At 41.6% G+C, this 21,972-nt stretch overlaps 1 protein-coding gene across 7 annotated transcripts in view; it reads right to left on the reverse strand.

The window, feature by feature from the left end:
- ctdspla (CTD (carboxy-terminal domain, RNA polymerase II, polypeptide A) small phosphatase-like a) overlaps positions 1-21,972 on the reverse strand; it is a 281,371-nt gene that overhangs the window by 45,019 nt on the left and 214,380 nt on the right. For all 7 annotated transcript variants that reach the window (XR_011961418.1, XR_011961417.1, XR_011961419.1 and 4 more), the window contains 2 exons: positions 11,907-11,999; positions 3,622-3,807 (listed from right to left, as the gene is read on the reverse strand). Coding sequence is in view for 3 of the 7 variants with exons in the window: in XM_072576378.1 (XP_072432479.1) it covers positions 3,622-3,807; positions 11,907-11,999 (279 nt within the window). In the remaining 4 variants the exon portion in view is untranslated. The remainder of the gene's footprint in view (positions 1-3,621; positions 3,808-11,906; positions 12,000-21,972) is intronic.

The raw sequence follows: 21,972 nt of genomic DNA on the forward strand, positions 1-21,972 counted from the left end.
TGCTCCCTTGTTTTAATTTGTGCCCATAACTCATCTGCGTCATTTGTCATACTCCTTATATTGAAATAAATACCATCCAACCTTGCCAAACTCCCTTGTGACTGACTAGTCAATAATTTCTGTATACTTTTCCAATTCTGTTGCTGTCTCTTCTAACTTGGCCATTCATCTATCCCTGCTGAACAATCTCTCTGGATTCAAACCCGATGTGCCACATTAGTTTAAATCTGCCTCATTGGTACTCACAAATCTCCTTGCATAAATGCTGGCCCCATTCCTGCTCAGGTGCAACCAGTCAGCTTTGTATAGGTCGTATTGCCCCTAAAAACAGTCTAAATGCTCCAATAATCTAAAGCTGCCCTTCCTGCATCCTCTTTCCAGCCATACATTCAGCTGGACTAACCTCCCACTTCTAGACTCACTAGCATGTGGCACCCAAGGTAATCCAGAGATGATGGAACACAGGGAAAACTCGCCATTTGGATACAGAACTGGCTCAAAGGTAGAAGACAGAGGCTGGTGGTGGAGGGTTGTTTTTCAGACTGGAAGCCTGTGACCAGTGGAGTGACACAAGGATCGGTGCTGGGTCCTCTACTTTTCATCATTTATATAAATGATTTGAATGTGAGCATAAGAGGTATAGTAAGTAAGTTTGCTGATGACACCAAGATTGGAGGTGTAGTGGACAGTGAAGAAGGTTACCTCAGATTACAACGGGATCTTGATCAGATGGGCTAATGATCTGAGAAGTGGCAGTTGGAGTTTAATTCAGATAAATGAGAAGTGTTGCATTTTGGGAAAGCAAATTTTTTTTTTTTTAAATTACTTACAGTGTAGATAGCAGGACTTATACACTTAAATGGTAAGGTCCTAGGGAGTATTGCTGAACAAAGAGACCTTGAAGTGCAGGTTCATAGCTCCTTGAAAGTGGAGTCGCAGGTAGATCGGATAGTGAAGGCGGCATTTGGTATTCTTTTCTTTATTGGTCAGAGAATTGAGTACAGGAATTGGGAGGTCATGTTGCGGCCATACAGGGCATTGGTTAGGCCACTGTTGGAATATTGCGTGCAATTCTGGTCTCCTTCCTATCGGAAAGATGTTGTGAAGTGTGAAAGGATTCAGAAAAGATTTACAAGGACGTTGCCAGGGTTGGAGGATTTGAAAGGGAGAGGCTGAACAGGCTAGGGTTGTTTTCCCTGGAGCATCGGAAGCTGAGGGATGACCTTATAGATGTTTACAAAATTATGAGGGGTATGGATAGGATAAATAGACAAATTCTTTTCCCTGGGGTCGGGGAGTCCAGAACTAGAGGGCATAGGTTTAGGGTGAGAGGGGAAAGATATAAAAGAGACCTAATGGGCAACTTTTTCACACAGAGGGTGGTACGTGTATGGAATGAGCTGCCAGAGGAAGTGGTGGAGGCTGGTACAATTACAACATTTAAGAGGCATTTGGATGGGTATATGAATAGGAAGGGTTGAGGGATATGGGCCGGGTGCTGGCAGGTGGGACTAGATTGGGTTGGGATATCTAGTCGGCATGGACAGATTGGATCGAAGGGTCTGTTTCCGTGCTGTACATCTCTATGACTACTTTGTGGGTCCTCTCTTTCATCTACTTCCTAGTTCCCTAAATTCTGCTTGCACAACTTCCTATAATTGAATCCCCTACTGCTACACCACTATAGCCTTGCTGTTCTACTTCTCCCCCTCTTGTGCAGCAGACCCACCCATGGTGCCGTGCATTTGGCTATCACTGCTCTCCCTTGCGTAGTCATCTCCTCCAATATTACTTAAAACAGTATATCTGTTAGAAAGTGGGATGGCTACAGGCAACTTCTGCACTCGCTGCCGTCCTCTACTCTGCCTTTCTGCCCATTCAGTTTCTATCTGCGGAGTAACCATCTCACTGAATGTGCTTTGCCCAAATCCAGCATTGCAGATTCTTTAGCAAATTCACCCACAACTCCAAATCTGAAATACGGTTTGCCAGTCGCTGCAGTTGGGCATACTTCATGCTCATGTGGTCACCAGAGACAACCGAAATTTCCATAATTTGCCACATAGCAAAGGAAGAAAATATCTCAGGTGCAAGCTCTACTGAATAACTTCCTTTCAGTCCCTTAATTATTTCCTTTTTAAAATAAAATTATGCGTGTATAATACTATTAATTTACTTCTCTTACACAACTGTACTTGCCTTACCCTTTTTTGCTTTATTTCTTATATCACGCATTCCTGTGTTCTTCAGTCAATCCCTTCTTCCAAATACACACACTTTTAAAACTGCAAACCAAACAACACACTTCCCTCTGTTTTATTTGCTTTCCCAAACAGCAGTCCCTGAAGGTACAGCTATTAAACTAGGACATCCCTCTCTCTCCTGGGCCCTAATCCTAGACCACAACTTAATGTGTTGCTGACCCCCCTCTCTCTCTGCTCAGTTGAAGTTGAAGTGTTGGGGTCCCAATCCTGGCTTAAAAATGTGTTGCTGGAAAAGCGCAGCAGGTCAGGCAGCATCAAAGAAGAAGGAGAATCGACGTTTCGGGCATGAGCCCAATCCTGGCCCATTTGCTGACTTTCTTCTCTCTGTTCAAGGAGGTTTGCAAAAGTACTTGCCAGGAATGGAGCACTTTAGCTAAAAGGAACTGTATGGGCTGACAATGTATTCTCTGGACAGAGAAGGCTGATGGGAAATTTAATTGAGGTGTACAGAATTATAAGGGGCCTAGATATGGTAGACAGGAAGAACTTTTTTCTCCCTTAGTGGAGAATTTAAAAACTAATGGGTACAGATTTAAATAAATTGATCAACAATATTAGAGAAGAGACCTAGTAGGGGGTGGGTTCTGAAACTCACTGCCAGAAAAGATATTGAAGTAGACACCCTCACAACATAAAAGAAGAACTCTTGCTATAGATTGGAAGAGCTGTAATCTACAAAACTATACAGCAAGTAGTGGAAAGTGGAATTAAACTGGATAGCATTTTCCTCTGTTAGCACAGATCAGATGGGTCAAATGGCTTTGCAGTGCATTGTGAATTTCTCTACATAACAGTAGTGGCGCTGAATACCTTGTTACATGGAGTGTCAAGTGTCGTTCTCTTTTGCTTAGATAAGGTTGGGAGGAACTAATTAAAAGTATTGAAATGAAACATTATTTCTGTTCCTCTCTACAGAGATGCTGCCAGACCTACCAGGTAAATGCAGCAGTTGTGTTTATATTTCATATTTCCAGTTTCCACAGAATGTTGCCTTAGCTATGGATAAACTGAGAAACAAAAGGTAGCATAGTCAATAACCCGAGGAAATAGATTTGCGATAATCTGTAAAGATCTAGAAGGAATATGAAGAAAATATTTTTGCCTACTTCGAAGACACCAATCTGGCATGAAATTTTAATTTCCAAGCGGTCAAAAATAGTCTGAATAAGTTAAAACCAGGCTGAAAAGACGGTGCACTCATGGTTATGTAATCAGGAGGTGGGGTTCTGCACTGTTTTCCTGAGCATGTGCTGAATATTGACACAGCTTGAATGAGAATGCGGTCTATTCAGCTCCTGTAAAATAAAAAGAGCAGCTTGGAAAGGTAGTATGTTTTATTATGAAAATGAATACTCACTGCATTTTCAGGATGGAAGATGTAGGATGCCGGCGAGTTATCCACTATAATGACCTTGCTCAAGTCCCTCCCTAGTCGACTGAGATCTTTCACATAGTTTCCTCGGTGGAAAACGCATGATTCTCTGAAGAGCCTGGCCCTGAACACGCCCCAACGATCCAGCAAGTCTGCCACTGGATCTGCATACTGTGAAAAGACAGGATAAACCAAGCAAGTTAGATCTCAACATCTGACACAGCAGCTTCAAAACAAATAAAATTTCTAATTGGACAGGGAGTTAACCCACTCAGCTGTAAATATCTACACATAGTCAAAATAATCAAAAATAACCTGTTCGATATTTGGTTTTAATGCTATGACTGATTCCATTGTTAAATGGGTTCATATGCAAGGTGAAAGTGAGGACTGCAGATGCTGGAGATCAGAGCTGAAAATGTGTTGCTGGAAAAGCGCAGCAGGTCAGGCAGCATCCAAGGAACAGGAGAATCGATGTTTCGGGCATAAGCCCTTCTTCAGGATTCGATTCTCCTGTTCCTTGGATGCTGCCTGACCTGCTGCGTTTTTCCAGCAACACATTTTCAGCTCATATGCAAGGTGACAACAGATAGAATTTGAATGTTGAACTTTCATGTAGTGAAATTACATTTTCTCATCAAATTCACAAAATGTAGGGCTACAAACACAATAAAATTGATCCAATTTTCTAAACACAGCTATCAGTTCATACCTTTAAAAGGGGATCTGGGTTGAGAGAAAATTTCAAGTTTATATTGAAATATTAATAGAACAGCTGTCATCCACATTCTCCTCTGACCAAAGAAAGGGGCTGACCGTCATGAGCAGGTCTTCACTATGACATACACATAACAATCATTGAATAACTGAACTGCAGGTGATTTCTGTTAATACATTCAATATCAACTCAATAATCACAGTTTCTCAATTGACTGAAGGGCAGATTTCTGTGACTCCAAACTCAGAGTCAAGCTGAGTCAACAGTGTCTCCTAGTGGTATAAATAAATAAAGCATCAAGACAACTAAATACATTAATGTCTGTATGCTCAAATCATGTCTCCTCTGTATTTTCAGGATGGTTACACCTCATGAACAGTAGAGACTGCTTCCCCACATGTCCAATATCCTCAGGTTTAGGCTTGCTCGTTGAGTTGGAAGGCTTGTTTTCAGACATTTTGTCACCATGTTAGGTAACATCAGTGAGCCTTCAGTGAAGCAGTATTCTATCCTGCTTTCTATTTACTAGTCTTGCTCTGTTAAGGGAGGGGGGGGGGGGAATGATATCATTCCCAGTTCTTTTTCTCAGAGGTTGGTAAATGGGGTCCAAATCAATGAGTTTATTGATGGAGTTCCGGTGTGAATGCCAGGCCTCTAGGAATTCCTGTGCATGTCCTAGGATGGATGTATTGTTCCAGCCAAAGTGGTGTCTGTCTTTGTCTGTATGTAAGGATACGAGCGATAGTATATCATGTCTTTTGGTGGCTAGTTGGTGTTTGTGTATCCTGGTGGATGGTTTTCTGCCTGCCTGTTTGATGTATTGTTGCAGTTCTTACAGGTATTTTATAAGTGACATTTGTTTTGCTGGTTGCTGGTACAGGGTCCTTTAGTTTCATCAAAAGCTGTTTCAGTGTGTTGGTAGGCTTGTGGGCTACCATGATGCCAAAGGGCCGGAGTAGTCTGGTCATCATCTTTGATGCATGATAGCACGGCTAGAGTTTCTGGGCATGTTGTGTCTACTTGTTTGGATTTGTTGTTTAATAAATTGGCAGACTGTTTTTATCGGTACCCTTTGTTCTTAAATAAGCCTGATACGTATTTTTCCTGGGTGCTGCAGTGTGTTGTGGTCAGTTTAAATAATGTCCTGATTCAATTCTGTTTGTGCGTGTTGGGATGATTGTTCCTGTAGTTGAGTCTGTGTGTGTGTTACTTTCCTGGAGATGCTGGTCTGCAGTTCTCCATTAACTGTTCATTCCACAGTGACATCTAAGAAGGGGAGTCTGTTGCTGTTCTCTTCCTGTTTGGTGAAATGTATGACAGTACTGTTGATGATATTGTAGGTTTCCTCTAATTTGTTCGGTTTCTTGATGACAAAGGTGTCATCCATGTAGTGGACCCAAGTTTAGGTTGGAGCGTGGGTACGGCTGTTCGTTCAAGTCTCTGCATCACTGCTTCTGCTAAGAATCTAGATATTGGTGAACTTGTGTGTTCCATTGATTTGTTTGTAGGTCTTGTCGTAGAAGGTGAAGTGGGTAGTGAAGCACAGGTCTACTAGTTTGAGGATGATGGCCTTGCTGTTGAAAGTGGTGCTGTCTGGTGTTTGTGTCCTTGGTTCGTCTAGGACCCCATTTATCAACCTCTGAGAAAAAGAACCAGGAATGATATCACCCACCTTAATAGTCCAAGACACAAACAGAAAGCAAGAGAGAACACTAGTGCTTCACCAGAGGCTCACTGGTGATTTTACCTAGCATTGTGATGAAACATCTTAAAATAAACCTTCCAGCTCAGCGAGCAAACTTACAACCTGAACCTCAACTTGATCTACAAATCTTCTCAAAAATTGCAAACACACCCAATATCCTGCTCAGTTTTTCCTCACTTTCTGAAATAAATGGGACCAGTGAGAAGAAAACATTTCAGCATAACTGGAATCTAAGCTCAATTTAGTACCATGTTATAGCTGGCTTATTTCCTACTGATGCCCACTACTCCACAGCCCCCTTAAATGTGTCTGAGACTCTTCCCTATGCTAGTTAACAGATGGGTTGAAAATAAGGTGAGCTGTGTAATGTCAATGAAAATGTAACAAAGTTGGGGAGGGCAGGGAACATGAAGAACATCAGAAATAGGAGTAGACTATACAGACCCTTGATCCTACTTCACCATTAAATATAACTTTGGCTGATCTTCTACGTTAACTCAATTTCCTCACCTGCTCCATATATCCATTCATCCCCCGAGATATCAAAAGTTTTCGATCTCTGCCGTGAATATATTCAATGATGGAACATCCATCATCTTCTGGCATGCACAACTAAATGAATAAAGTTCTAGTCACAGTCCGAAATGATCAATCGTTATTCTGAGGTGAGAGCTATGTTCTAGATTTCCCAACCACTATTTACACAGGAAGTCGCTTGTGGTCAGGTAGCCAAAAACAGAAATGGTGGCAAGACTGGATAAGAGCTACAATTAAGCATGTTGGGAATTTTGGTCAAATTTTTAAAACTCTGACCCCAGTTAAAACTGCAGCCAGGACATGTTGTGACTTGCAGTTTCCCATGTTGACCAAGTAAGTGTCATGGGGTCTCTATATGGATTTTGGAATGTGGCCGTTCAGGACTTTGTGCAAACATTTGGGAACTGTTTACCAGTAAATTCCATTGGCTGGGATTGAACAATGTGATCAGGCTTTGATCACTTCATTGGCTAAGTGCCAGACATCTTTCTGGAAATGGAGCACATTTTCAGATAAATTAACAGAACAAAGGAATTTTCTCAGCTGACGTCTTAACAGAGCACATTTGAAACATGTATGCTGTGAAATCATTTTCAGAGAAAGACAAAGAACCATGAGGCTTGATCTACAGAGTACAAAGTTGGCCACTTCAAACTTAATCCACATTTAGCCTCAAGATAAAGTTACGTGAGTTCAAGTTGAAGTAAAAAGCAAATGTTACAATGAATGCACATTTTATATTAAATACTGGTACTGAAGAGGTTAATTAAGAAAGGGTTTAAAACATAAATCATAGAATAGTACAGCACAGTACAGGCCCTTCAGCCCTCAATGTTGTGCTGGCCTTTTTTCCTACCCAAAGATGTGACTAACCCACATACCCTTCATTGTGCTATCTTCCATGTGTCTGTTCAAGAGTCACTTAAGTATCCCTAATGTATCTGACTCTACCACCACTGCTGGCAGTGCATTCCATTCCACACACCCACCACTCTCTGTATAAAGAACCAACCTCTGACATCTCCCCTAAACCTTTGTCCAATCACTTTAAAATGATGCCCTTCGTGATAACTACTTCTGCCCTGGGAAACGGTCTTTGGCCACCCACTCTAAATATTCCTCTCATCATCATGTACACCTCTAAGATGTCACCTCTTAGTCCGTGAACCGATCCCTGCGAACACCACTCGTCACCGAGCTCCAGACCGAACTTTCCATTTACCACCACCCTCTGTTTTCGATGGGCCAATCAATTCTGTATCCAGACAGCCAGATTTCCCTGTATTCCATGCTTCCTTACTTTCTGAATGAGCCTACCATGGGGAACCTTTTCTAATGCCCTGCTAAAATCCATGTACACCACATCCACTACTCTATCTTCAAGATTGTGTTTTGTCACATCCTCAAAGAACTCAAGGCTTGTGAGGCATGAACTACTCTTCACAAAGCCATGCTGACTATCTCTAATCAAAGTATAGTTTTCCAGTAAACATAAATCCTGCCTCTCAGAATCCTCTCAATATTTTATCCACCACTGACATGAGATTGATTTGTCTGTAATTCCCAGGATTATTCCTATTCCCTTTCTTGGAAAAAGGAATAACATGTGCCACACTCAAATCATCTGGCACTACTCTAGTGGACAATGAGGTCGCAAAGATCGTTGCCAAAGGCACAACAATCTCTTCCCTCACTTCCTGTAGTAACCATGAGTATATCCCATCTGGGCCAGGGCATTTATCTATCCTTAGGATTTTCAAAATTTTCAGCAAATCCTCCTCCTTAACATCAACCTGTTTGAGCATATCAATCTTTAGATTAGATTAGATTAGATTAGATTACTTACAGTGTGGAAACAGGCCCTTCGGCCCAACAAGTCCACACCGCACCCGCCGAAGCGCAACCCACCCATACCCCTACATCTACACCTTACGTAACACTACGGGCAATTTAGCATGGCCAATTCACCTGACCTGCACATCTTTGGACTGTGGGAGGAAACCGGAGCACCCGGAGGAAACCCACGCAGACACGGGGAGAACGTGCAAACTCCACACAGAGAGTCGCCTGAGGCGGGAATTGAACCCAGATCTCTGGCGCTGTGAGGCAGCAGTGCTAACCACTGTGCCACCGTGCCGCCCACAATCTGTTTCACACTGTCTTCTGAAACATCAATGTTCCTCTCAGGAGTGAATACTGAAGCTAAGTATTCATCAGGACCTCCTCCACCACCTCCGACTCCAGGCACAAGATCCCTCCACTATCCCTGATCAGCCCTATTCTCACTCCGGCCATCCTCTTGTTTCTACACCCTAAGTGTAGAATGCCTTAGGGTTTCCTTAATCCTACTTGCTAAAGCTTTTTCATGCCCCCTTCTAGCACTCCTAAGTCCATTCTTCAGTTCCTTCCTGGCTACCTTGTAACCCTCTAGTGCCCTGTCTGATCTTTGCTTCCTCAACCTTAAGACAGCTTCCTTCTTCCTCTTGCCTAGCTGTTTCACATTCCTTGTCACCCAAGGTTCTTTAACTCTACCATCCCTTCCTTGCCTCAGCAGGAACAAACCTGTCCAGCACTATCAGCAAGTGCTTCCTAAATAACCTCCACATTTCTATCGTGCATTTCCCTGAGAACATCTGGTTCCCAATTTAGGTGCCCCAGTTCCTGCCTAATACCATTATAATTTCTCCCTCCCCAATTAAATACTTTCTCATACCATCTACTTCTATCCCTCTCTATGACTATAGCAAAGGTCAGGGAGTTATGATCATGATCACCAAAATATTCTCCCATTGAGAGATCTGACACCTGGCATGGCTTGTTGCCAAGCACCAAATCCAATATGGTCTCCTCTCTCATTGCCCTATCTACATATTGAGTCAGGAATCTTTCCTGGACACACCTGACAAAAACTGCTCCATCCAAACTATTTAGACTAAAGAGGTTCCAATCAATATTCTGCGCCTCCCAGTCTGCTCCTCAGTGTTTCTGTTGCTATTTGGGGGCCTGTAGAAAACTCCTGATAAAGTGACTGCACCTTTCCCGTTTCTGATTTCCACTCAGACTGACTCTGTAGACAAACCCTCCTCGATGACCTCCCTTTCTGCAGCTATGATACTATCCCTGATTAGCAATGCTGCTCCCCCACCTCTTTTACCTCCCTGCCTTTTCCTTTTTCAAACATTTAAACCATGGAACATTTAACAACCATTCCTGCCCCTGTGATATCCAAGTCTGTAATGGCCACAACCTCATAGTTCCAAGTACTGATCCATGCTCTAAGTTCACCATCCTTATTCCTGATACTTCTTGCATTAAAATATACACAATTTAACCCATCACACTGACCGCACCTTTGCCCTGTCAAGTGCTGATCCATCCTCACAGACTCTCTGCATGCTGTGTCTGGCTGTTCATTACCTACTCCATCCTCTCATCCATAGCTCCAGTTCCCAACTCCTGCCAATCTCATTTAAACCCTCCCGAAGAGCTCTATCAAACCTCCTGCCCTCGATATTGGTACCCCTCCAGTTCAGGTGCAACTTGTCCTTCTTGTACAGGTCCCACCTTCTCCAGAATGTATCCTAATGAGCCACATATCTGAAGCCCTCCCTCCTATACCAGCCCTTCAGCCACGTGTTCATCTGCACTCACTGTCTGTTCCGAGCCTCACTCGTACCTGGCACCAGTAGCGACCCTGAGATTACTACTCTGCTCGTCCTGCCTTCTAGCTTCCAACCTAACTCCCTGTATTCTCTTTTCAGATCCTCATCCTTTTACCAATGTCAATGGTATCGATGTGCACTATGACTTTAGGCTGCTCTCCCTCCCCCTTTAGAATCCTGTTGACTCCGAGACATCCCTTACCCTGCCACTGGAAGGCAACATCCGGGAATCTCGCTCGCAACCAAAGAATCTCCTGTCTGTTCCTCTCACAATTGAATCTCCTATCACTATTGCTCTCCTATTCTCCCCACTTCCCTTCTGAGCCACAGAGCCAGGTTCAGTGGCAGAAACCTGACCACTTGTTTAATTAAATTCTGAGTTGGCTTTTCATCTTTTGTCTGTCACACAAGGGATGAATACCCTGGTAAAAGCTTTCAACACTCTTTTTCAGGCAACAGAATCTTGCATGTTTTAATGAGATCATCTTTCATTCTTCTGAACTCCAGAGTCCAGGCCAAATTTACTCAGCCTATCAGTGAACACCACTCATTCCAGGAACCAATTTAGTGAATCTGCATGGCAAATATAAGCCAGCCTATAGCACAAGATTGAAGTTTTACTTTGTGAAGGATAAGCAGGTAACATCTTACATATTGGGAAACGAAAAATGACGACAATGGCAGTAGTGCATTTTGCACACAGGATGTTATGGAAAAGAGTCTGGACATTCTGAGCAAATGGTTCCTGCTGCAGACTGTTCCCAGCTCAATGCTGTCCATGTGATAGTCTACTCCTTATCAAATTTCCCTCTATTTACAACTATGATGTTCACCTCAAATTACTCTTTTTAGCAGTTGAGTTTCACATTTTACTCATACTCTGGGCAAAAGAAAACTTCCAAATTTTTCATTGGTTTTATTAGTGGCTCTTATTTATGCTCTGGTTTTGGACCATAGAACATAAGCTAATAAGGATGGCACAAAATAAATCTTGGATGTCGTGACAATTGTCCGCCATATCCACAAGCTCCAATTTGCTGGGATGCAGTGGACAACTTTCACATGGCTCCACTAGTAAAATATCAGGACATTCTACTCTTGCACATCTAACATAATGTGTCAAAGGCAGCTCTGAATAAGTGCACATATTTAAAGCACAAGCAGGATATGGGAAGCACAAATATTTCTCTTATTGCATGGGATTTGTAACTGCACACTACACTGTACTCCAGTAATTCTAGAAAACGTAACCACTGGATGGGGCTGGGAAAACTAATTATATGGGCATAATCAGATACTTGCTAAAAACAAAAACATCCACTACTTCTACAGCAGTCATGGCAACACATGCAAGATTCTTGAACAAGTCACATGGACCAAGTCAAGAACCCTGGTAAGCTGTATTGACATGCACAGGAGAAGGAACTTACCCATGCTATGACCATCAGACAAGAGAGTGAGAAAAAACAACACACGCACGAGGAGAACAGAAACAAATAAATGGAAACATTGTTAAAACCGCAAAATACCTTCACAAATTCTTTTACAAAATGCATACATATGCTAACCAAGCTTTTGGTTTCTCTGATACTGGGTTATACAAATGCAAACAGATGCTCACAATATTTCTATATTGCTGTTTACTTACCTTGGCTAGACTGGCTGTAAAGAGAACACATTCAAAGAGTTGCCCCATTTTTTGCAAAAAGAGATCGACATGTGGTCTTTTCAATACATAAACCTGTGAATGCAAACAGTCAGCTCAATTATTCTACCTACTGCAAAAAACTGCAACAAATAAATTAGTCATTCTTGCTAAACGTTCTTGCCTGCTTGATTAAATGTTTCCTGAAATGGTGAAGTACTGAAAAGCACAATGAAGCAGAGAAAGTGCGTATGGAATCAAAGAATCATACAGTACAGAAGAGGACCTTCAGCCATTGAGGCTACACTGACAAGAAAAACTACTCTAAATCTACACTAGTCTAACTTTCCAGCATTTGCCCCATTGCCTTAAATGATCTAACACTTCAAGTGCTCACCTAAATACTTTTAAAGAGTGTGAGGTTCTCTCTCTACTATCCTCCAAGGCAGTGCATTCCAAATGCCCGCCACCCTCTGGGTGAAAAACATTTTCCTCCTATCCCTTTGAAAGCACTTGCCTTTCACCTTAATATTAATTTCCACTGGTTGACAGATATCAGGATAATAACCCCAGTGAAGATGAAGCTGAGTAAAGTTCAGAGGAGCAGTAAGAAAGAAGGAAATGGCATGAGGTAGATTGACAATTGACTGGAAGCTCTCTTATTAGCCTCTCTATAGTAAAAAGGTGGTAAAGAGTTTATTAAGGACCAAGAAAGGGATTTATACATTTTGGCAGAAGTCATAACTGAGATACTCAATTAATTTTGCATGGTTTGAGGTTGGAGTAGGTAGCAAACAGCCAGATACAGCGTGCAGAGAGTTTGTGAGGAGAGATAGGCACTTGACAGGGTAAAAGTACGGTCAGGGTGATGGGTTGAATTGTGTATATTTTAATGCAAGTAGTATCAGGAATAAGGATGGATGAACTTACAGCACGGATCAGTACTTGGAACTATGAGGTTGTGGCCATTACAGACTTGGAAATCACAGGGGCAGGAATGGTTGTTGAATATTCCATGGTTTAAATGTTTGAAAAGAAATAGGCAGAGGGGTAAAAGAGTTGGTGGAGTGACATCGATTAGATTAGATGACTTACAGTGTGGAAACAGGCCCTTCGGCCCAACAAGTCCACACTGACCCTCTGAACAGCAACCAACCCTGACCCATTCCCCTACATTTACCCCTACACCTAACACTACGGGCAATTTAGCACGTCCAATTCATCTAACCTGCACACCTTTGGACTGTGGGAGGAAACCAGAGTACCCGCAGGAAACCCACGCAGACACAGGGAGAATGAGCAAACTCCACACAGACAGTTGCCCGAGGCGGGAATTGAACCTAGGTCTCTCGCGCTGTGAGGCAGCAGTGCTAACCACTGTGCCACCGTTCCGCCTAATCAGGGATAGTATCACAGCTGCAGGAAAAGGAGGTCATCGAGGAGTCAGTATGGGTGGAAGTCAGAAACAGAAAAGGAGCAGTCACTTTATCAGGAGTTTACAGGCCCCTGAAAACCAACAGAAACAAGGAGCAGCAGATTGGGAGTTGCAGAAATAACAGGGTTGTTATCATGGGTGACTTTAACTTCCCAAATATTGACTGGAACATCCTTAGTCCAAATAGTTTGGATGGAACAGTTTTTGTCAGGTGTAGCCAGGAAGGGTTCCTGACTCAATAGGCTGACTAGAGGGGAGGCCATATTGGATTTGTTGCTTTACAACCAACCAGGCCAGGTTACAGATCTCTTAATGGGAGAGCATTTTGGGGATCATGATTACAACTCCCTGACCTTTACTATAGTCACAGAGAGAGATAAGAGATGGCATGGTAAAGTATTTAATTGGGGGAGGGGGAATTACAATGCTATTAGGCAGGAAATAGGGCCCCTAAATTGGGAACAGATGTTCTCAGGGAAATGCACAACAGAAATGCGGAGTTTGTTTAAGAAGCACTTGCTGATCGTGGATAGGTTTGTTTCACTGAGACAAGGCAGAGATAATAGGGTGAATAACCTTGGGTGAGAAGGGATGTTGAAAATCTAGTCAAGAGAAAGAAGGAAGCTGACTTAAGTTTGAGGCAGCAATAATCAGAGAGGGCTCTAGAGGATTACAAAGTAGCCAGGAAAAAACTGAAGAATGTACTTAGGAGAGCAAGAAGGAGGCTTGAAAAAGTAACGGGTAGAATGAAGGAAAACCCTAACGCATTCTACACTTACGTGAGGAACAGGAAGATGGCCAAAGAGTGGGCAGAGTTGATCAGGGATAGTGGAGGGAACTTGTGCCTGGAATTGGATGAGGTAGGGGAGATCCTTAATGAATACTTTGCTTCAGTATTCACGACCGACAGGGATTTTGTGGTTTGTGATGACGGCGTGAAACAGGCTGATATTCTCAAACACACTTCAAATATTGTGTGCAGTTCTGGTTGCCTCAATATAGGAAAGGATGTGGAAGCTTTAGAAAGGGTGCAGAGGAGATTCACCAGGATGCTGTCTGGACTGGAGGGCATGTCTTATGAAGAAAGGTTGAAGGAAGTAAGGTTTTTCTCATTGTATTAAAGAAGGGCGAGAGGCATCTGGATAGAGTTGTACAAATTGATGAGAGGCATAGATAGAGTGAATAGTTGGAGACTTCTTCCATGGGCAGAAATGTCTATCATGAGGGGCATAATTTTAAGGTAATTGGAGGAAGGTTCAGGGGAGAGGTCAGAGGTTGGTTCTTTATACAGAGTGGTAGGTGCAAGGAATGCACTGCCAGCAGTGGCAGTAGAGTCAGATACATTAGAGGCATTTAAAACAACTCTTGGATAAGCACATGGATGATAGTAAAATGAAGGGTACATAGGTTAGTCTGATCTTAAAGTAGGATGTAAGGTCGGCACAACATTGAGGGCCGAAGGGCCTGCACTGTGTTGTATTGTTCAATGTTCTACTAGTTTTGCAAGGAAGGTGCTGCTACTAAAGCCACCATGAAAGCATCAGAGTAAAGGATCAACTTATTAAATGTTTATAAACTTTTATTTCGTTACAATTAAAATTTACTTCTCTACAATTAAATACACAGGCCCAATTAGTGACAGCAGAACAGAAGAATCAAAATAATGAACATACTGGATGGTTAAAAATAGATAAACAGGAAATATTAGCAACACTGGATGAAGACTGGATTAGATGCATTTGAGCATGAGGCATTAAATGAAATTTTAGAGGAACTGGCCATAATCTTAGAATCCTTCTTCAATATGGATGGATAGGGGTGTGAAAGGATTGGAGTTTTGCAATGTTACCCCATTGTTCAAGAATGCATACAAGGGTGGACCCAGCACTACAGGCCAATCAGCTTAATGTCAATGATGTGAAAGCTTTTAGATATGATAATACAGCACAGAGTGAAGTCACTGGGCCAAAGATTAAGGAAGATCAGGGCAGATTTGTGAAAGATAAACTTATTGATGAAGTGATGTAGTGTATATAGTCTTACAATCTTTAGATAAAGATAACAGGTTTGTCAGCAAATTTGAAGCCAGTAGAATAAGAAGAGCATGAATGAGTGAAAGGAAAAGTTGATATTTTTAGTTTAGACTGGAGGAAGATATATGCAGATAACAGAGTTCTCCAAGGGTTGGTTCTAGTGAGAATGTGTATAAGGTATAAGCAGGCTGGGAAAGAGTTAAGTTTGAGTTTTGTGAAACAACAAGTTCAGCTGAACATGACCCAGATCATAAAAAAGGGCTTTTGCCTGAAATGTCGATTTTCCTGCTTCTTGGATGCTGCCTGACCGGCTGTGCTTTTCCAGCACTACTCTAATCTTGACTCTGCAGTACCCACCTTCGTCCTCAGATCAGATAAGAACTTACAGTTAATAATAGGGTGCTGGAGGCAAGGGTAATGGGTTAACAAGGTGGAAAAGCAGTCATCACGTAGAGCCATTTAATAATATTGGAAGCATTCAGTATGCAAAGTCAGCTAACAAGGGGAAAAGTGTCGGAAAAGTGTCCATTGTATGAATCCAGTTAACAAGGTTAAGAACATTCATTGTATAACAATAAAAGGGCTTAGTCTCTGCTATTGCTACTCATTGATTGTAATGGTCACCCAGTTAATATGTATGTTGCCTTATCTGGATGCTCCTCCTTGTAAAATGACTATATAGTTCATTGAGAAACTGTTGTCTGAGAGAAGACCGTGAACTCATGTCCCTGTGCACATGGGTGATCTTTCTCTCTCTCTCCAAGGTCTGGAATAATGGAAGGCAAAACTACTGTGTCTGAGTGTTTTGCTTCAACTGAAGGGGGAACAGGAGGACACTACGTCCACTACTCTTCTTGATATTTATTAATAACCTAAGCTTGGGTGTACAGTCACAATTCCAAAATTCACAATTAACACAAATTTGGAAGTATTCACGTGCGGGGTAGTAACAGACTTCAGGGGTACACTGACAGCCTAATGGGATGGACAGATATATGACTGATGAAATTAAATATACAGAAGTGTGATGTGATACACCTTAGTAGGAAGAAGGGAGAGAAGAAATAGAAGGTAAAGATTACAGTTCCACAGCACAGGAAAACTGTTTGTACACAGATCCTGAAAGCTGACACAGCTTGTTGAGAAAGCAGTTAATTGTCAAATACGATTTCAGGCATAAGTGTAAAGCAAAGAAATTATAATAGATATTTTTAAGATAAAATTGTTACATCGAATCTCCAAATGTTAGGAGGGATGGCTGCTATGACGTAGCAGTATTCTGCCTCTTCCTTTTGTTATTGGGTTTGAATGGCAAATAATGAGTCATTAGTACTCCTTTCACTGATCACATATTTTGAACTCAAAGAAATAGCTGTGACTAGGAAAAGGAGAAACAATCCAATAACCAGATTAACATGGTCTTGAGCAATAACACAGAAAATCATCTTGGATTTTTTTCTTTCCTGGAAATTAATTTGAAGTATTTGCTGCTTGAGAGATGACATCCCCAGCTAAATGCCAAGAAAATAACAGGGAAAACGGAGGTTAAAGCTGACATGGAAACATTACCACTCCCCCCAACAGCATGGTGCACATTATCAATTAACAGAGGGAGGGTAATCATGTTCCAAACTTTGGTGAGAAAGAATTTTGTTGTAACCTCAGGATGCTTTATAGCACTTTATAGTCATAGTGACTTTGAACTGGAGTCACTGCTGTAATATAGGAAACTTATATACAAGATCCCACAAACAGCAATAAGATAATGACTTAATAACCTATTTTAGGGATGTTTGTAATTTAGGTACAGATAGCTCCATGCATAGCAGACAATTAGCATTAATCTACGTTACAGAATTTGGAAATTTCTAGTAAAGGTATTTTTCTCCCATTTGCAAATGCCTTGCAAGTACCTTGTAAGGAAAGAAAAAATAGCTTTTAAAATATCAATTTACTTCACACTATTAAGTTGTGCTTTATGCAGTCAATGATGTTCCTTTATCTTCAAATACAGCATTCTGTGTACTGTGACTGTATCCTAGTGCAAGTAATCAAGAATAGGCCAACCATAAGCTACACAGCCTATCCTGGATTACTTGAACCAGGTCCCAGTCTAGTCATATGTTCTTTGATGGAAGACAGTGTCCAGCGCTGATTGCCCCAGAATTCCGAACATCACAGCCATCATACATTATTAAACACGCACAGACAGATCTGCAAAAATAGCTGGAGTACTGGAGCTAAGCTGATCCAGGATAATATCAGTAAGCAATCTTCAGACTAAAGGTAAATAAACTTGGAACTGTCTTCTTCAAAAAGCTGCGGAGGCTGGAGGTCAACTAAAAACTAAAACTGATGAAGTTTTGCTCAGCAAAAAATGAGTTATGGAATACCTGATGGAAGTGCATGTGAAAAACATCAGGTGAATAGGGCACTAAGCTCAGTTGCTATTACTGCACTCCTGGCTGACAAAGGATGGTCAACCCTAAGCCAGTGACTACTGTCCATCAAAATTCCAATGAATAGCAACTTATTCTCAATGAAAAAGGAGGCTTTAAACAGGCAAAGCTCAAAGACAATGGTGACACTTTTGAATGAAGTGACAGGACAGAGCAACTTGGAGAGGAGTTTTAGAGGGCACTGGCATTGTGACTGAAAGACGGACCTCTGATGGCAACATAAGGAAAGCAAGCCACAAACAACGAACGGGTCTCAGGCAAGCAACGTCACAGACTCAGACACCTGAAATCATCCAAGTCAGAAGGCTTTGCAGTTCAGGCTTTAAGATATTTTGTCCTCATGTTACGAGTTTAACAATGAGCTGAAATTCATGATATTAGAGTCTTGCTATATGTAAAGAACCCAAGTAACATCCTTCTTTAAGCATGCTCAATCCATGTTAGATTCACCAGATGAAGGAGCAGTGCTCCAAAAGCTTTTGATTTCAAATAAACCTGTTGGACCACAACCTGGTGTGGTGTGACTTCTATTCTTGTTAGCTTAAACACTCAGATCTGCTCCTAAGAATTTCGTAATACCTAAGAATAAGGAAAACCTTTCCTCCTGTCCATAAAAAAAAGTTATATGAATTGAACTCCATCTGCAATTGTTAGTCGATCAATTGCTTTATTAAAAAGGAGCTGGACAATGTGCGTCAATTCCCAATTGAAGTGGCTCCATGAAATCCTAGTCAAGTCTCCCTGAGCTGACAATCATTGTGAATTATGCAGAAACTGTGCATCAGGAAAAACATATCTTGTGCATGATGCTGAAATAAGTGCAAGCCTTTTACATAATTTGTACAGCATAAATCAATCTGGTGATAAACAATCTGATTTCAGTTTCAAACAGAACCATTCTAGAGAGAATTTTATGAAATACATATACATAAAAGAGAAATAATTGTGTATGGGATAAGATGACACAGATTGTGAAAGGTACATTTAGGACAGATATATTCAAAATGCAGCTGGAGGACGGTCATGGTAAATGTATTGAGCAAACGAGAGACAAACTGGATTCTGTAATAGGTTAGTAGCAAGGTGACATATAAGCTGAAAGATCTTGTCATCCAAAAATCTCGTTTCATACTTGAAATATTTCTGTTTCACCAAAACCAGGTGAATTGTTGTACATGATGGAATGGGATATTTTGTTAAACACCATCATCATCATGTCTCCTTATGAAAAGCATAGCACAGATCAGATCCACATTGAAAAAAACTGGATGAGAATATGCCAGGGAGAAGGTATTTTTTACCAACCAATTTTCATCAACTTATGGAACGTATTATCAGCTTTTCTTTCTTTTTAGCATATTTCAGCCATCACATTGTCTGCCTAATTGTCACTCTCCGTGTCTGGGCTCTATTTCCACCTATCCACACTCCTTCTCCAATCCCCTCACCACCCTACCTCACCCTTGTCTTCACCATGTATACCACCTTTTCCTTGCTATTATCAGCTCTTAAGAAGGGTCACTGGATTCTAAGTGTCAATTCTGCTTTCTCACTGCATAAGGTGCCAGATATGCTGAGTTTCTCCAGCAATTTAAGTTTTTGTTTCAGATTCCCAGCATCCTCAGTTCTTGGTTTTATTACAAATATTTGTTATGTTTACCATAATTGGACAGCTTGCAAATGAGTGAGATGAAAAAAGTTTATACAAATTTGTACTTAAGTTTGCCTGCAGATCTTTTGAGTTGATTAGGACAAGGACCTTTATAGACAGCAGAGGACATGCATCCAGTGGTTTGGGCTACAAATCAAATCCAGTCCACAAGAACTATTGCATTATGCTGACCTCTGGTTTCGACAGCGTACACAGCAGAGTCGTAAACTTTGCAAATGTGGTTTGGTCCAGCAAACATTTTGTATTGCATTTTTAGTCACAGATTAAACTTTACTTCTTATTTTACAAATAGAATATGATTATTCTAAAAATACTTCAGGGTCCTCGTAGCTACAGGATTGCAATGGAGCAAACTTACTGTATATTTGATCCTCTGACAATATTATGGCTCAGCTGCAGCCATATTCCAGACGTAGTTTAGTACAAAAATTTACAATATGTATGTTGAATGAAGGAACTAAGGACAAAGCAGTCCATTTGATTGGAATAACATCCCGAGCATCCACTTTCTTCACCACTGATGCTCAGCAGCAGCAGCAGTGCATCTACAAGATGCACTGCAGAAACTCACCAAAGATCTGAAGACAGCACTTTCCATCCAGAAGGACAAGGACAGCAGACAGACAGGAACACCACCAGCTACAAGTTCCTCTTCAAGCCACTCACCATCCTGACTTGATCTGGAGATGCTTGTGTTGGACAGGGGTGACACCAGGTTATAAAATCATCTGATGAAGGAGCAGTGCTTCAAAAGCTTGTGATTTGAAATAAACCTGTTGGACTATAACCTAGTGTTGTGTGAATTCTGACTTGGAAATATATTGCGTACCTTCAGTGTTGCTGGGTCAAAATCCTGGAATTTCCTCCCTATCGGCATTGATCGATTGATTTATTGTCTTGTGTACTGAAGTACAGTGAAAAGCTTTGTTTATGAGCATGACAGGCAGATCACAGTAAACAAGGATGCACAGATCAAAAAGACATGGAGACATACAGATTACATTGCACAGCATGTGCACTAGGAGAGATTAACATTATTTGAGGCTAGAAAGTCCATTCATTAATCTAATAACGGCCAGGAAGAAGCTGTTCCGGAACCTGCTGGTGCATGTTCAGACTTTTGTATCTATGGAAGAGGCTGGAAGAGAGCATTACTGTGGTGAGAAAGACCTTTGATGATGTTGGCAGCCTTTCCGTGGCAGCGAGCCTTGTAAATGGAGTCAACAGATGGAAGGTTGGCTTCTGTGATGGTCTGGGCTGTGCACACTACCTTCTGTAGTTTCTTACGGTCCTGGGCAGAGCAGTTGATGTACCAGGCCATTATGTACCCAAACAGTATGCTTTCAATGGGGCATCTATGGTGACGGTCCTTATGGACATGCCGAATTTCCTGAGCCGCCTGAGGAAGGAGAGGGGCTGCGCCTTCTTGACCGTTGCATTTATGTGAGAAGTCCAGGACAAGTTGTCGGTTATTGTCACTCCGAGAAACGTGACACTCTCCATCCTCTCAATCTCTGTTCCTTTGATGTAGATGGGGGTCTTTCTTTCTGAAGTCAATGATCTGTTCTTTAGTTTTCTGACATTGAGAGAGAGGTTGTTCTCGTTGCACAATATCACCAAGCCCTCTATCTCCCTTTTGCATTTTAATATCGGTCCTATTACGGTGGTGTCATCAGTGAACTTGTAGATGGCATTTGTTGGAATTTGGCAACACAGTCATGGGTGTACAGGGAGTACAGTAGGGTACTCAGGACGCATCCTTGGGGGGAGGCTCCAGCGTTGAGTGTTATTGTGGAGGAGGTGCGGTTACCTATCTTCACTGATTGTGGTCTATCTATAGCACATGGCCTGAAGTAGTTCAAGAAAGCAGCTCATTGCATCTTGTCAAGGAGAAGTAGGGACGGGACAAATGCCAGGCCAGCCAGTGACCACCACGTCCCACAAGTGAATTTAAAAAGGGAAATAATAATGAGACTGTTAAAAGGATGAAAGCAAATTACTTGCTTTCTTTCTGCCTCAATACTGCCCATTGCAATTTTAAATTAAACTTCCAGGTAGACTTGTTCAGGGCTGTAGGGCTTGTCCCACAAGTGAATAAGTGTTAGTCAGGAAAGACCTAAAGAGAGCTAAGAAGAGCAGGAAGTGATATGAGAAGTCATTGGCAAATAGGATCAAGGAAAACCCTAAAGCTTTCTATAGGTATATCAGGAATAAATGAATAACTAGATTAAGATTAGGGCCAAATAAAGTACAGTAATGGGAATTTGTGTGTGGAGTCTGAGGAGATAAGAGAAGTGCTAAAAGAATATTTTTGTTAGTATTCGCACTGGAAAAAGACAATATTGTCATGGAGAATACTGGGATACAGGCTACTAGACTAGATGGGATTAAGGTGCATAAGGAGGAGGTGTTAGCAATTCTGGAAAGTGTGAAAATAGATAAGTCCCCGGGTCGGAGGGGATTTATCCTC

The sequence above is a fragment of the Chiloscyllium punctatum genome, chromosome 8 (genome assembly GCF_047496795.1).
Source record: "Chiloscyllium punctatum isolate Juve2018m chromosome 8, sChiPun1.3, whole genome shotgun sequence".
In the NCBI taxonomy this organism is placed as follows: domain Eukaryota; kingdom Metazoa; phylum Chordata; class Chondrichthyes; order Orectolobiformes; family Hemiscylliidae; genus Chiloscyllium; species Chiloscyllium punctatum.